Raw genomic sequence first — 12,155 nt, 5'->3', positions numbered from 1 at the left:
TTTACAATCTCTGTGTCTCTGACTTTCTTTTTGACGACACCAAGGGGACTTACACGAACGTTGATTAACGAAAGTAATGATGATTTAGTAACTTGCTATTAAAGGTTCATTTGAATCCCCCAACTTCGTGCCTATGCTATAGTGACCGGGCGCCCCAACTTCACGCAGCTGTCTCTAGCTCGGTGGCCACTTCGTGAAGTTGTGGCACAACATCTCAATCAAAATGCGGGTGGAACGCAGGGTATATGCATGCCTATTCTGGCTAAACGGCTGGCTCGTTGGCACTGAGTATAAGGCCAAAGCCTTATAGGACCCATGGAGCGAAAAACATGTGGCATTCATCCGGCGTTAACATCCGATCGTACTGAAACTCACGTATCCATGTGATGACGTCACGTTTCCGGCACTGCACCTGCTGCGGCTCGCACTGCGAAATCCGACGGTGAACAGGCACGGCGTCGGACGAACGCCGTGACCCACACCCAAACAACAGTTATTGCTCACTTCAAAAATTGTATTATGGTGGATTGAAGTGGATTAAGGTGTATAAAGAATAAGGTGAAAGAAGGTAGATTACGGTGTAGTAAGGTAGAGTTTTAATGTAACGCGATAATTATTGGAAATCATTAGGTTTTCGAATTCAAGTCACGTAAGGATACTTAAGTGACTGTGAATTTGTGTTTCGTAGTGCACATGTATTAATATTGCTGCCGAGCGTATTACTTGTAGGCAACGGCCTACTAAAGCGCCTAGCAGAACGTGTAGAACTTTGTGCGACATAATAGGGCCGCCGACGCACCCAACGCGAAACCATATTACATGGTTAAAAAAAAACAAGGTACGCGCCATGTTTGGCGGCTATTATGACAGATGGCACCGCGGTTCCGTTCCCGCAAATTGTTCACTTTCAACTTGGCAAAGACGCAGGCGACTTGTATTCCGATTTAGTCTGAACGAGATAAGCAATAGTGTATCAAAATGTTGCACTGGAATGCATGCATCCCGAAAGGTTCTCTCTCTTAGAAATTTGACTGCTAACAAGCGAGCACTTTAGCAGAACGAATGATGTATACCCCGCACTCATTTAAGCAACCTAATGTGTGGTCTTCGCTATGTAACCTATATTTCGCAAAAAAATACAGACAATATTCCGGTGACAAAACGTTTTTATTTAGAGCAGTATGTGGGGGCATAATTCCGCGTAGGCGATTTCTTCCCGCAAACATTACAGGCGTAAAGGGAAAGCGTGTGGGCCATAAGAAAGCATTCAATGTTTCTGTCATACAACACCTATGTAATAACATAAGAGGTGTGTTCAAAAAGTATCGTACCTTTGGTCAGCAGAAATATATTTATTGATTGGCAGGTACAAAACCCTAATTCCATCCAAAGTAGTCTCCTTGCTAATGCACACACTTCTTCCAGCACTCCCGCCACTGTTCAAAACACTTCTGGAACCTGTCTTTTGGAATGGTCATCAGCCGGGCATTCCGCATGATGTCATCTCATGGCACAAATCGGGTCCTTTTCAGCAGCATTCAAGCTTGGTAAATAGCCAAAAGCCACACGGAGCCATGTCAGGGGAGCAGGGAGCCTGAAGAACGACAGGAATGTTGTGTTTGGTGAAGAAACCCTAAATCAGATCCCCAAAATGGGTGGGTGCATTATCACGATGCTGCTGCCAACTTTTTCCAGTCCACAGATCAGCTCGTTTCCGCCGCACAGCATCACGAAGGTGACAAAGGACTTCCTGATAGTATTTTTTGGGATGGCTTGGCCTTGGGGTGCGTGCTCATGCTGCGCCACCCCACGATAGTCTACAAAAGCGGGTAAGATGACCTTCACATTGCTGTGGACCTGCCGTGCATTTTTCCAGCCTCGGGGACGTCGGATTTTTCCAGTGTGACGACTGAACCTTGGTTTCTCGGTTGTTCCCAAACACCCACGATTCATCTCCTGTGTGTGGTGTTTAGAAAATTAAGATTACTGTTTGCATTGCCAAGCATTTCCTGTGCAATTTCCAAACGGAGCTGCTTCAGCTCCGTTCTTAGCATTTTCAGTACGAATTTCGCGGACACTGTCATAATGGCCAAATCCGGGGTGATGATTGAATGTACTCACTCAATATTTACTCCTACCTGGCTCAAAAGTTCTCGGATTTTGATGCGATGGCCCTTCTTGACCAAAGTCCCCACTTGGTCAATGGCATTCTAATTTTGGCTTGTTGAGGTTCCGCCTGAACGCAGTTAACTGTCCACTGATGTGCGGCCATCTTTGAAGCGATTGTACCCCTCCTTTATTTGTGACGTGCTCATGGCGTTGTGTCCTTAAGCCTGTCAAACTTGCGAATGGCTTAAACTTCGGCATCACGGAGCTTTTGGCAAAATATGATGAAATATCGCTGTACATGTTGTGCCGACATTTTACAACTTACTGGCATCCGACAAGCACTCACTACATGTCCTCACTCATAGGCCGACTGCCAGCACTTTCTGACACTTTCTGCGGGCGGGAATAAATTGACGCATACGCACTAATGTTCCCGCTATATCTCCATCGAAGGAAGCCCCCCGCCCTTCATTGGTTTAGGTGGTAAAGATGAAGGTTAGGTGCTGTTTGAACACACCATGTATTTATTTACATCGTGCATACGTAAAAGTGATAGTTTCAGCAAGGGCAGTTTCCCAGAATGAGCGGCAGCGCATCAAGCTCAGCACACCACAACGCGTGGTAGTGAACAACTGTGGCATTGCCATTGCTTGTACGGCCAGAGTGCGTAGAACGCATACTGCCGGCTAAACATGAATGCTACAATAACATGAGACGAGCTCAAATTCATTGAACGATTCCGTTAGGTGCAGTCTATACAGCCAAAATAGTCACTGTGAAGCCATCAGCCGCTTTATAAACATCGCTGCTTTTCACCTCAAACACACTTAACCCCACGATCATGACACTGCGACAAACGTGTAAACATATCACTGCAAATTTTGTACTCACAGGTCACAACACACCGGCACATTTACTACGTAACGAGACTGTAACCGGGAGGCAGCGTCTGGCTCTTGTCCACTACGATTAAATTCAGGGGATGTGCCGCATCAAAAAAATCCTCCGCGATTGAAAAGTTCTTGTGGGGGAAAAGACGACGGACGAAATTATCCCAGAGTCTTTGGTCATCACAAAAAAAAACTTCCAGTTGGGGTGAATGTTCAAAACGGACACCGAGAAACAGAACAGATTGCGGCAATTAACGGCAATGTTGACTGAGCCAGCTGTTGCCCAGCGTCACTAGCCTAGGCAAGAGCCTTACCGTTTTACTAGCCAAAAACGTGGCATACACGCATAACATCTTAAGGAACAACTTTTCTATATTTAAGCAAATAGCGCGCCTTATGCAGGACCCTGTTGCTGAAAATCTTAATCAAAATTTTGTTAAAATGTGTTTTTGTGACGGCAAAGCACGCTTTGCATTGCGAGTTCCACATGGCGTTATCGGCGATTTGTTCTAAGTTTGTCGCCCGAGTTTCGCAATGTTCTGCATTCAAAGGCGACATTTTCAGAAGACATTTCCCGACTAGTATATTTCATAAACTGAAACTAGGCGCACTGCAGCGGCGATTTAGGAAGTGCTTAATAACGCTTTAGTAAGATTTGTATTATTTTTAATAAATTTTTGTGCAAGCCGCCCCTGGTTGTCGAGTTACACGTTCATTTTACTGTACTTCGTTTCCAGCTTTGTTATCCTATTCATCCAATCTGTGTACAGGTTTTCGAGGTACAAGTATTTGCACACTTTGGTCATCTATTTACTTTCGTTCATGCACGTGAGTCTTTCTTCTAAACAAATTTTTCTTGGCGTTTCCCTAACTACAAAAGAAGGCTAAGCCATGTCGCGTCGCACTCCTTGATTTGTCGATTTTAGTGTAGGTTCCCAACGCCCTAATGCCTCACCGAACTTTGGTAAACTGCCAACCGCGACAAAACTCTGATTTTAAACTAAGCATAGCACATACAAGCGTTATCATATACACAACATAACTGCTTTCCAGACCTCTCGCCCCAGTTGATATTTGTAGCAGCGCCATAGTGTTACATGTTTCATTAGGGCAGCATTCAATTTCCCCTTCATTCTCCAATTATATTGGCGGACGTTCGAATAATTATTTGCTTTGTTTCTATATAGCCAGGTATTTATATTTCTGGACTTTGGGTATCGCCTACTGTTGACGTGATACCCCGTTGCCTAGTTGTCTCTTTAATAAAGTCATATTTTCCGATTTTATTGTAAAATTAAGGCTGTGATATGTCGATTCATTGTCGCACGCAATCGCAAATCTCAGCAAGTCCCTTGCATTGTCTGCTAGTAGAACTATGCCGCCACCACGCACCAGGCAAAGACCTTCTGTTCTACCAATTGCCCATCATGGTTGTGCTCTGAAGTAAAACCTAATTCTGTCTCCCAGTCGTCCCTTATATGCCCTTAGCAAAAAACTTGAACAATACAGGTAGACGAAATTGTTAGGAACTGGCACATGAACTAACCAGCCGTGTTCAAAGTACAATTCACCAGGCTTATGTGCCACTTTGACACTAGCGGCATGGAAGGCTTTTCAATGTCGCAAATTGCTTGTTTTACTATTTTACACACCTCTCTAACTACATGGTTCTCTCACAAGCCTGATACGTCCCTTTCGTTTTCGTGACGCAAAGACAATACAGCTGCATGTGACGATGCCTTGTGCGTGCCATGCACTACTTCCTGCTCCCTGTGCAACTGAAGCACGCTTCACGTCATTTAGCAACCAACATTGCGCTATCGCCGTGGTTTGCTTTCGCCCAGATTCCGCTTCCGGCCTCGCGTCCTTGTCGACGTTTCTATACCCAGCACCAGCACTGTTGTTCTTGGAAAAACGATTGCGTTTCCTATCGGACTGGCACCAACGGCAGCCCATAGGATCGCACACGTTGAAGGAGAAATCGCTGCAGCGCAAGGTAATAATGACGAGCGTTATTTCTGGTACCATTTCATGAGCATGAATTTTACCTGTGGCCTCGTCTTCAGAAGCCAACAGCTTTCGCAGTTATAACTGTAATGTACAACGTCCTAGCATTCACGTAAGAAATTCACTTTTGTTACAACATTAATTCACCATTCTTAGTGGCATAAGCAATTCGAGCTATAATTACTTCCACCAGCGTGCGTTATGTTTTTATGTGTTTATAATAGTGATTACTAGAGCTGCAAATCATTTCGTTCTCCATTGCGTTGCAGGTCGGTGGCGGTTCTAGCGAACCACCGTATATTCACATATAAATATGATGGTCTCGCAGCAATAGTAATTTGTTGCGCATTAGTGCTACAACACTGCAAAACTATGAAAACGCATGAGTGTTCTCGCTCAGAGCAGCAAAAAATTTGGGAATATCACTTTATTTGTTACACTGAGCTGTTATGGAAAAAAATAACAATGATTTATACTTTCTACGCAATGTTCAGACGTGTGGCTGGAAGCTTGGTACAATAAACCATTAAGCGATAAAAGTATTAATCGGTTCTGCAAAACATACCAAGACGTTGTTTATGTTGCGTGCTCATTCGACTCGGGTGCCAGGCCGTCTAAGTAGCAGACCGAACGATTCAGCACATTATGCTCCACCACACAAGTGTGTTTGCAGCGGCACAGGAAGCCCGTACGCTGATGATACTGAGTTCCATGAGCTCTACAACGATCGGTGACGTGAGGGCCAGTGCACCCGACCTGCTCCTCTGGCAGCAGATCTACCTGTTTCGTAATCGCTCCCTGACGGAGTCGCTTGTGAGGAGAGCCGAGAACCAAGGGTCCACCGCCATCGTCGTCACCATAGACTCGTCCATCTCTGCACAGGCTGCCGTCGCTGCCAAAAGCCAATTCCGTCTTCCAAATGGCGTTACGTAAGCTTATATAAGCTTGCTACATTTGCCTCGCACTGATCATTTTCAGTGGTGCCAAGTAAATGAGGGCAGGACGTGTTCCCACAATTGGTTTTCTTGAGCCAAGGAAAACACTTCTGTTCAGGGCAAAGAGTCCAAGAGTACCTCTTGAGAGGCGCCAGAACTGTAAAGGCCGTGCACAAAAAATCTTGCATTGATGATTCATTTTTAAGTAATGAACAACCTCGCTCCCCTAAAGACTATTGAGAAGAAATGTTGTTTAAGTGAAAACGGACAAAGTAGAGTATGTGCTGACATACTGAGGCATTCGTCGAAATAGTGTGTCCTTCAAAGTATGGGCGCTATAGCGTAAAACTATTCCAAACTTTTCTATTCCAATTCTGCAATCAGCCCACCGCGATTGATCAGAAACTTTTTTGGACCACCCCCAATTCACCTGTCGGTCACGCGTCGTCACGAAAACCGCGATAGCTCCCCATGTGATATGACGTGTGCACACTGAATATGCATATTTTGACCGAACAAAATAAAACAGTTATTTCTGATTCGACGCCTTTTTGCCATTAGCCTCCGGCTATTGGTCAAAAGTTTCGGGCTCCACCTACTTCACTGCCCTCTCACACGACGTCACAGAACCGCAAAAATTTTACGCATCAAAGTAACGCGTATGCGTAAAAGATGCATTAATATGCCGAACAAAACTGAATTTTCTTCTGAATAGCCGCAGGCTGCCCCATTTCGAAAGGAATAAAAGATGGCTGCAGCCGATCGCTTCGGCACTTGTTACTCGCCCCTGCCGGAGAGCATGGGCTTATTGGCGTGTAATAAAACATTTTGCGTGGCCGTGTGACGTTTTCGAGAACTTTCACCACGTTAGGACCTCGTTCTGCCAACTGTTCTTCGCTGAGGATAAGTTTTAGCGTCATTCTTAAGCTTCCATTGCATGCCGCCGCGATTGTCCATGAGCCACCGCAAGCTAAGTAAGAGAAAAAGGACGAATCGCAGATGCCGGCACCAGCATTTCCATTCGGTTATCAATATTCAGTGCAGCGGCTCAGCCCCATCGAATCCCTCACCACTTGAGCATGCTCCTAGCCTCTTTCGAGCCAATTACATAAGACAAACCGCTCAGTGCAGGCAATGTAATTCGTTTTTCAAGCAAACAAAAGTCCTACGAACGAGGGGAGCATTTGATTGCTTTGTTCCGACAACCTTGCGTGTGACGGCCCGATGCTTGCGTCGTGGTTACGCAAATTTTACGTCAGGAAGTTGCAATGAAAACATGTTGGAATAGTTTTGCGTTATACGGCCCCATATTTAGTTTTTTTTTTACAAAGCAGAAAATATGTCCCACGGCCCACCATACAATCGCGGAAGCATTTTGTGAAAGATTGTATCGAGGATCATTCATTGCCAATAACATATGCGGGCTAGCTTTTTCTGCAACTCGAATAATCCTAATACCAGGGCGTGTGCCTAACTTATACTAGGCAGATGAGCAAAACGAGAACAAGGTGAAAGCAGGAACCAAAGTTTCGGCAAATGGACTTGTCTTCTTTAAAGCGCAATGATGAAGATTAGTCCACTTGTCGAAACGTTGGCTCCTGTTTTCACCTTGTTCTCGTTTTCCTCATCGTCTTGAATTTGCATCTCCCGCCTTTTCCCTGTTTGCCCTTGATAACTTATACTAGGCCACTTAACTTGTTAATTGCTACTGATCATAAACTTTCTTGCCCTTTGTAGACAGCCAAGAACTAGAATTGTACAATCTCCATTAAGCTGTAGCTGCGTGAAAGAAGCTGATTCAGTTAGTGTATTTTCTCGACAAAATGCATTTGTAGTAAAATAGCCCAACATGTCCTTACTGTCCGCGACTTCGTAGTCCCATGCTTTGGTTAATACACTTTCTTTTCTTCTCACTGAACAGCCTTGCCAATCTCGAGGCTTCGCTTCCCGGTCACCCTTTCAGTTACGATCCGAGCAGTGAAGGATATCTTCCAAAATACCGCTCAGCCTGAGTTACATGGGATGACGTGCTGTGGTTGAGAAGCATCACAAGCCTACCTATAGTTGCCAAGGGCATCCTCACAGGTGCGTGTACGTGTAATGTTAGAAATTAAAATTTCTTGAATCTCTTTATCTCACGAGGTTGCAAGGTGGGCTTGTTGGTAATGGATCTTCAAAGGGTGTAGGGTAGCACAAATAAAAGACGGGATAAAAGACACACAGGGACACACACAGCACTAATTTCCAACAATGTTCATTATTGAAAACCAGGTCGTACTTATACACTCTGCCAACATGAGTCCCAGCCACGTGAAGAGGTGAACAGTCAGAGCGAAACGTTTTTGTAAGTGATATTTAGTGAAAATTTTTGGTTCTTTTCAGAGGCAGCTAATGGCGGTTTGCTGATACAGGAATCCCCTAGGGCATCAATCTGCTCGGCTTCTATTATAAGTACAGTCTATCTCGCATTGCGATTAAGAAGTTCTGTCACGGAGAAAACTATTTATCCAGTGTCTGCTGGTGAATATGAATATGACGCGATCACGCCTCGCATATTCACCATTGTAATGCGGGAAGGAGTTATAATATCCTTTTCTTTTCTACACGGTGATAAGGCTATGCTCCCTGCGCACCAAAAGTGGTTTACTCAAGGCGTGCGCAGTAACGTAGTCACGTTTCGATACTGTGCTGTGATTAAATTTTCCTTGCGCTCAACAATACCATATTCTACGAAGCTATATAGCTATCGTTTTCGCTAATTTTACAAATATACGAGGTTAATATATGACATAGATCAAGGTTAACGATACTGTATATCTGAGCTACGGAAGCGATGAACTATAGTAGTAATAAAACTAATAGTACTTTTATTAATTACGTTAGGTATTATCTCTTGCGCTGTATCTTATTGATATATCATGTTATGTTAACGTCAATGGCCAAACCTCTTCTTTGCACATGGCAAACAGCGGCATGTCTGAAAGCTAAATATTAGGACCACTCCTCTTAGAGCGCAGCCCTTTGGGCGGCATTCCTGGGTTGAGCGTCGGCGTATCTCGGTGTAACAGCAAGAACGCGCTCATGCCACATATCGTGCATTCGTAGTCGTCTTGGAAACTCGACTCCAATGCCCTTCATTATGCCAGCGTTCCCGTACTGCCTCTGTGTAAGTGCTGATGACAATGGATCATCGTAATCATGGGACAGTCTTTTAATTGTTATTAATGACGTTCATGCCGTTATTTCGGACCCTCCTTTCCTTCTTCATGTCAACGACGTCAACATTTTCTGTTGGAAATTCATACTGTTGATGATTGTCGCATCCTGCAATGTGGCTGGGTTTTTTTTTTCTAAAAGGTTCAAAGATAATAACCTCAGCTTAAGTCCTGCTAAGACCAGAGTTATAACTTTCAATCGCAAAAGAGCAAGTATTTTTTTCTTTATTTTGTAGATTTTGTACCATTGTGCAAGGTTTATGAGATTGGTGTGCCTTTTTTTACATCGTTATACTTTTATGCTTACACTTAATGCGTTAAAATGCTGGTTATGCTCTCTCTGGGCTCTGCTTGTAAACTATCGATATATCAATATATTTAACTTTTCTTACCCATTTCCGCAATTTTCGCACAGCAATCTGTCTTCCTCACCTCAAATACGCGTCGGTCGTCTGGAATAGTACTTTTAGATCGAACGGTGACATTGTACATTGGGTTCAGAAACTTTTTCTAGGCAGATATTATTACTACTTTGCTAAAACACGCTCAACTTTCTTCAAGCCCTGTTGCATTATTGTCATCGCCCTGACTTCGCAGCAGAAGTAATGGTGCTGTCCTTCTGCTTGCTTTTCTTTTCAAACTCTTTCACGCTACTCTCAGCTGGCCCGAACTCCTCTAGTGTATCATGATTTGTATCCTGCACAAGATCATCAAGGATCCTACACCCTTCAAAGCTCCTGCCTTGTCCTCCCCACACTCAACCGTTCACTGAATACCGAGTTCTTGTACGGCTTATCCTTACCATGGCGATAATTTTGATAACTGACTGCCAGTATTTTGTTATCTTTGCCTCGTTGTTTCACGTCCACACATTGTTCAACTCTCTTTCCCCTTATATACTGATATGTATCTTGTGCTTTCTTGCATGTACACTCGTCTTCTCATTTTCATTTTCATTTCTTGCATGTACACTCGTCATTCATTGCGCATTTCTTTACTTATATTCTCCTGCTGTTTTTTATAGAGTATGTGTATGGCGAGCACTCAGACATTAGGTTTTTTTCTGGGAAACGATATATTAACTATTGAATAAAGGATTAAGCGATTGAATATTGCCATCTTTAAGGGTGGACATAATTAAGATCTGTCAAAGTGTCAAAGCCAGTTCGAAGAAATGCGGGGCCAGTCATGCCAGAATTGGCGAGGAAAGAAAAAAGATAGTGCCAAGAAATACGAAGCAAAATATTGTTAGACATTGTAAAACTTTGCAGTGTAGAAGTAAGATTTACTAGAAGAAGCAATATGGTAACAATGCGGTGGTTCACAGAAATTGCAGTTTCTTTCATGCTGTGCTTTCATGTTGCATTGAAAACGTCTTCTGGAAGCTCACCAAGCCTCATCGTTATTAAGAACGTGAAGAACATGTGCGTCTAATATTAGTTGTACTACTTATAATAATGATATTATCATTTTATTACTATCAAACTACTAATAAAAATCTGTTGTTAATACTGCAAAAATCACAAATGCAAGATAGTGGACATCTGGGTTTATACAAGAAAGCATTTCAAGTTCATACAGCGTAAATTCCAATACAGATATTACGCAATATTCAAATTATGCTTCTGATGACATTCTAACAGTGCCAGATAAATACGTAGTCAGGCTCACAGAAGGTTACGGCTGAAATCGTCTTGCTTTGGTTGAAAATATTATGCAAGAAGTACTCAACCCCAGCTTGTACGAAAACTTCAACTGATTCTACACCTATTCATTCTATTCAGTGGTCGAATTTTCCCACTGTCGCGATGGGGGTGTCCACTTCAAATTAGTAGGAGTAACGAAAAAATTCGGGTGCGCATGAAGTTCACGAGCATGCAGCTGAGAAACCATCACGCAAGCCATGCATTCGCACCAAGACGGTGCAGTACCAAAGGCTTCAAAAACTTGCAGTCAAGACGACTGCAGGTTTTTCAGGCCTCTGTTATTTTTAGTGGTTCCTGAATGATGTCGAGTCTGTATCTGGTCGCACAGTTTTAAGCATTATTCCTTTTATTGGGTTTCTAGTAGGTGGCTAAGGTGATGTGGTCCCACTAATGAGGTGCAATGTCCCACAGCCATTGAGAATGCTTGTGTAGCCGCTGCGTCATTGGCATTGCCAGTTGTTATTATCCACACAAACGAGTGGCCGTGTCATTTACCCTGTGTGTGCTGAGTGCTCTACACGACTGTTTGCAGTCGTGGCGGTGTTGCGGCTGCAAATAAGTGTGACAGCAGCACCTGAAGGGTAACCAGAGCTTACCGTTCGAAGGGCTTAAATGTGCTTCAGCTGTCTTTAATTCACGTCTGTTTCTCCCAGTTAACCTGTGGTTTAGTGACGTTGGTTGCCGTAACTGATTCAGCGTGATTCATTCTGGGCTTATGTAATTCGCGTGGCTCATTTCTCTGTTGCAGCCCAAGCTGCCATCGATGCTCTCAATCATGGTGCCGCGGCAGTTATAGTCTCAAATCATGGCGGGCGCGTTCTGGATGGCACGCCAGCAGCGGTATGGTAAAATTATCCACAAGCTTTTGTGTTGTATTGTTGTCAAGGCGAGAGAAATTCCGTTGAGAGTAGCGGTGTTGTATAACCTGTGAAGCTACGAATAAAATTAGGATATGATCAAATCCAGCTGCACAAGGCTGCCGTAAAGGGAGATTAGTCGAAATACCTACAGCCTGCAATTTACGTAAGCAGGAATATGATAGGTATACTAAAACAATGAAAACGTGGTTCGTATGGAGAAGACGTCGTAATATTGAAAACGAACGAACGTATATAATTGTTTTTGGGCATAACTTTTATTCATACAAGTGCCAGATATGAAGCTAAATTAACACCGTAACCTACGACTTTATCCCTGGTTCAAGTCCAGTACTGTAGAAGCATATTTATTTGATTCTGTTCCTGGCGTTGAAGCCTGCTTACTTAATTGCCAGTGATTAAATGTATTTTACTG

At 43.6% G+C, this 12,155-nt stretch overlaps 1 protein-coding gene across 1 annotated transcript in view; it reads left to right on the top strand.

The window, feature by feature from the left end:
* LOC142591053 (uncharacterized) overlaps positions 1-11,702 on the top strand; it is a 34,110-nt gene extending 22,408 nt beyond the window's left edge. Inside the window, exons 3-6 of the mRNA XM_075703425.1 lie at positions 4,844-4,995; positions 5,680-5,935; positions 7,863-8,026; positions 11,611-11,702. Of these exons, the coding sequence (XP_075559540.1) occupies positions 4,844-4,995; positions 5,680-5,935; positions 7,863-7,953 (499 nt within the window). The 3' untranslated portion in view covers positions 7,954-8,026; positions 11,611-11,702. The remainder of the gene's footprint in view (positions 1-4,843; positions 4,996-5,679; positions 5,936-7,862; positions 8,027-11,610) is intronic.
* The last annotated feature ends 453 nt before the right edge of the window (positions 11,703-12,155 follow it).

Source organism: Dermacentor variabilis, chromosome 8 (assembly GCF_050947875.1).
Source record: "Dermacentor variabilis isolate Ectoservices chromosome 8, ASM5094787v1, whole genome shotgun sequence".
NCBI classification, from domain to species: Eukaryota; Metazoa; Arthropoda; class Arachnida; order Ixodida; family Ixodidae; genus Dermacentor; species Dermacentor variabilis.
The sequence above is the reverse complement of the archived record's forward strand: the minus strand, read 5'-3'. Positions and strand labels throughout refer to the sequence as shown.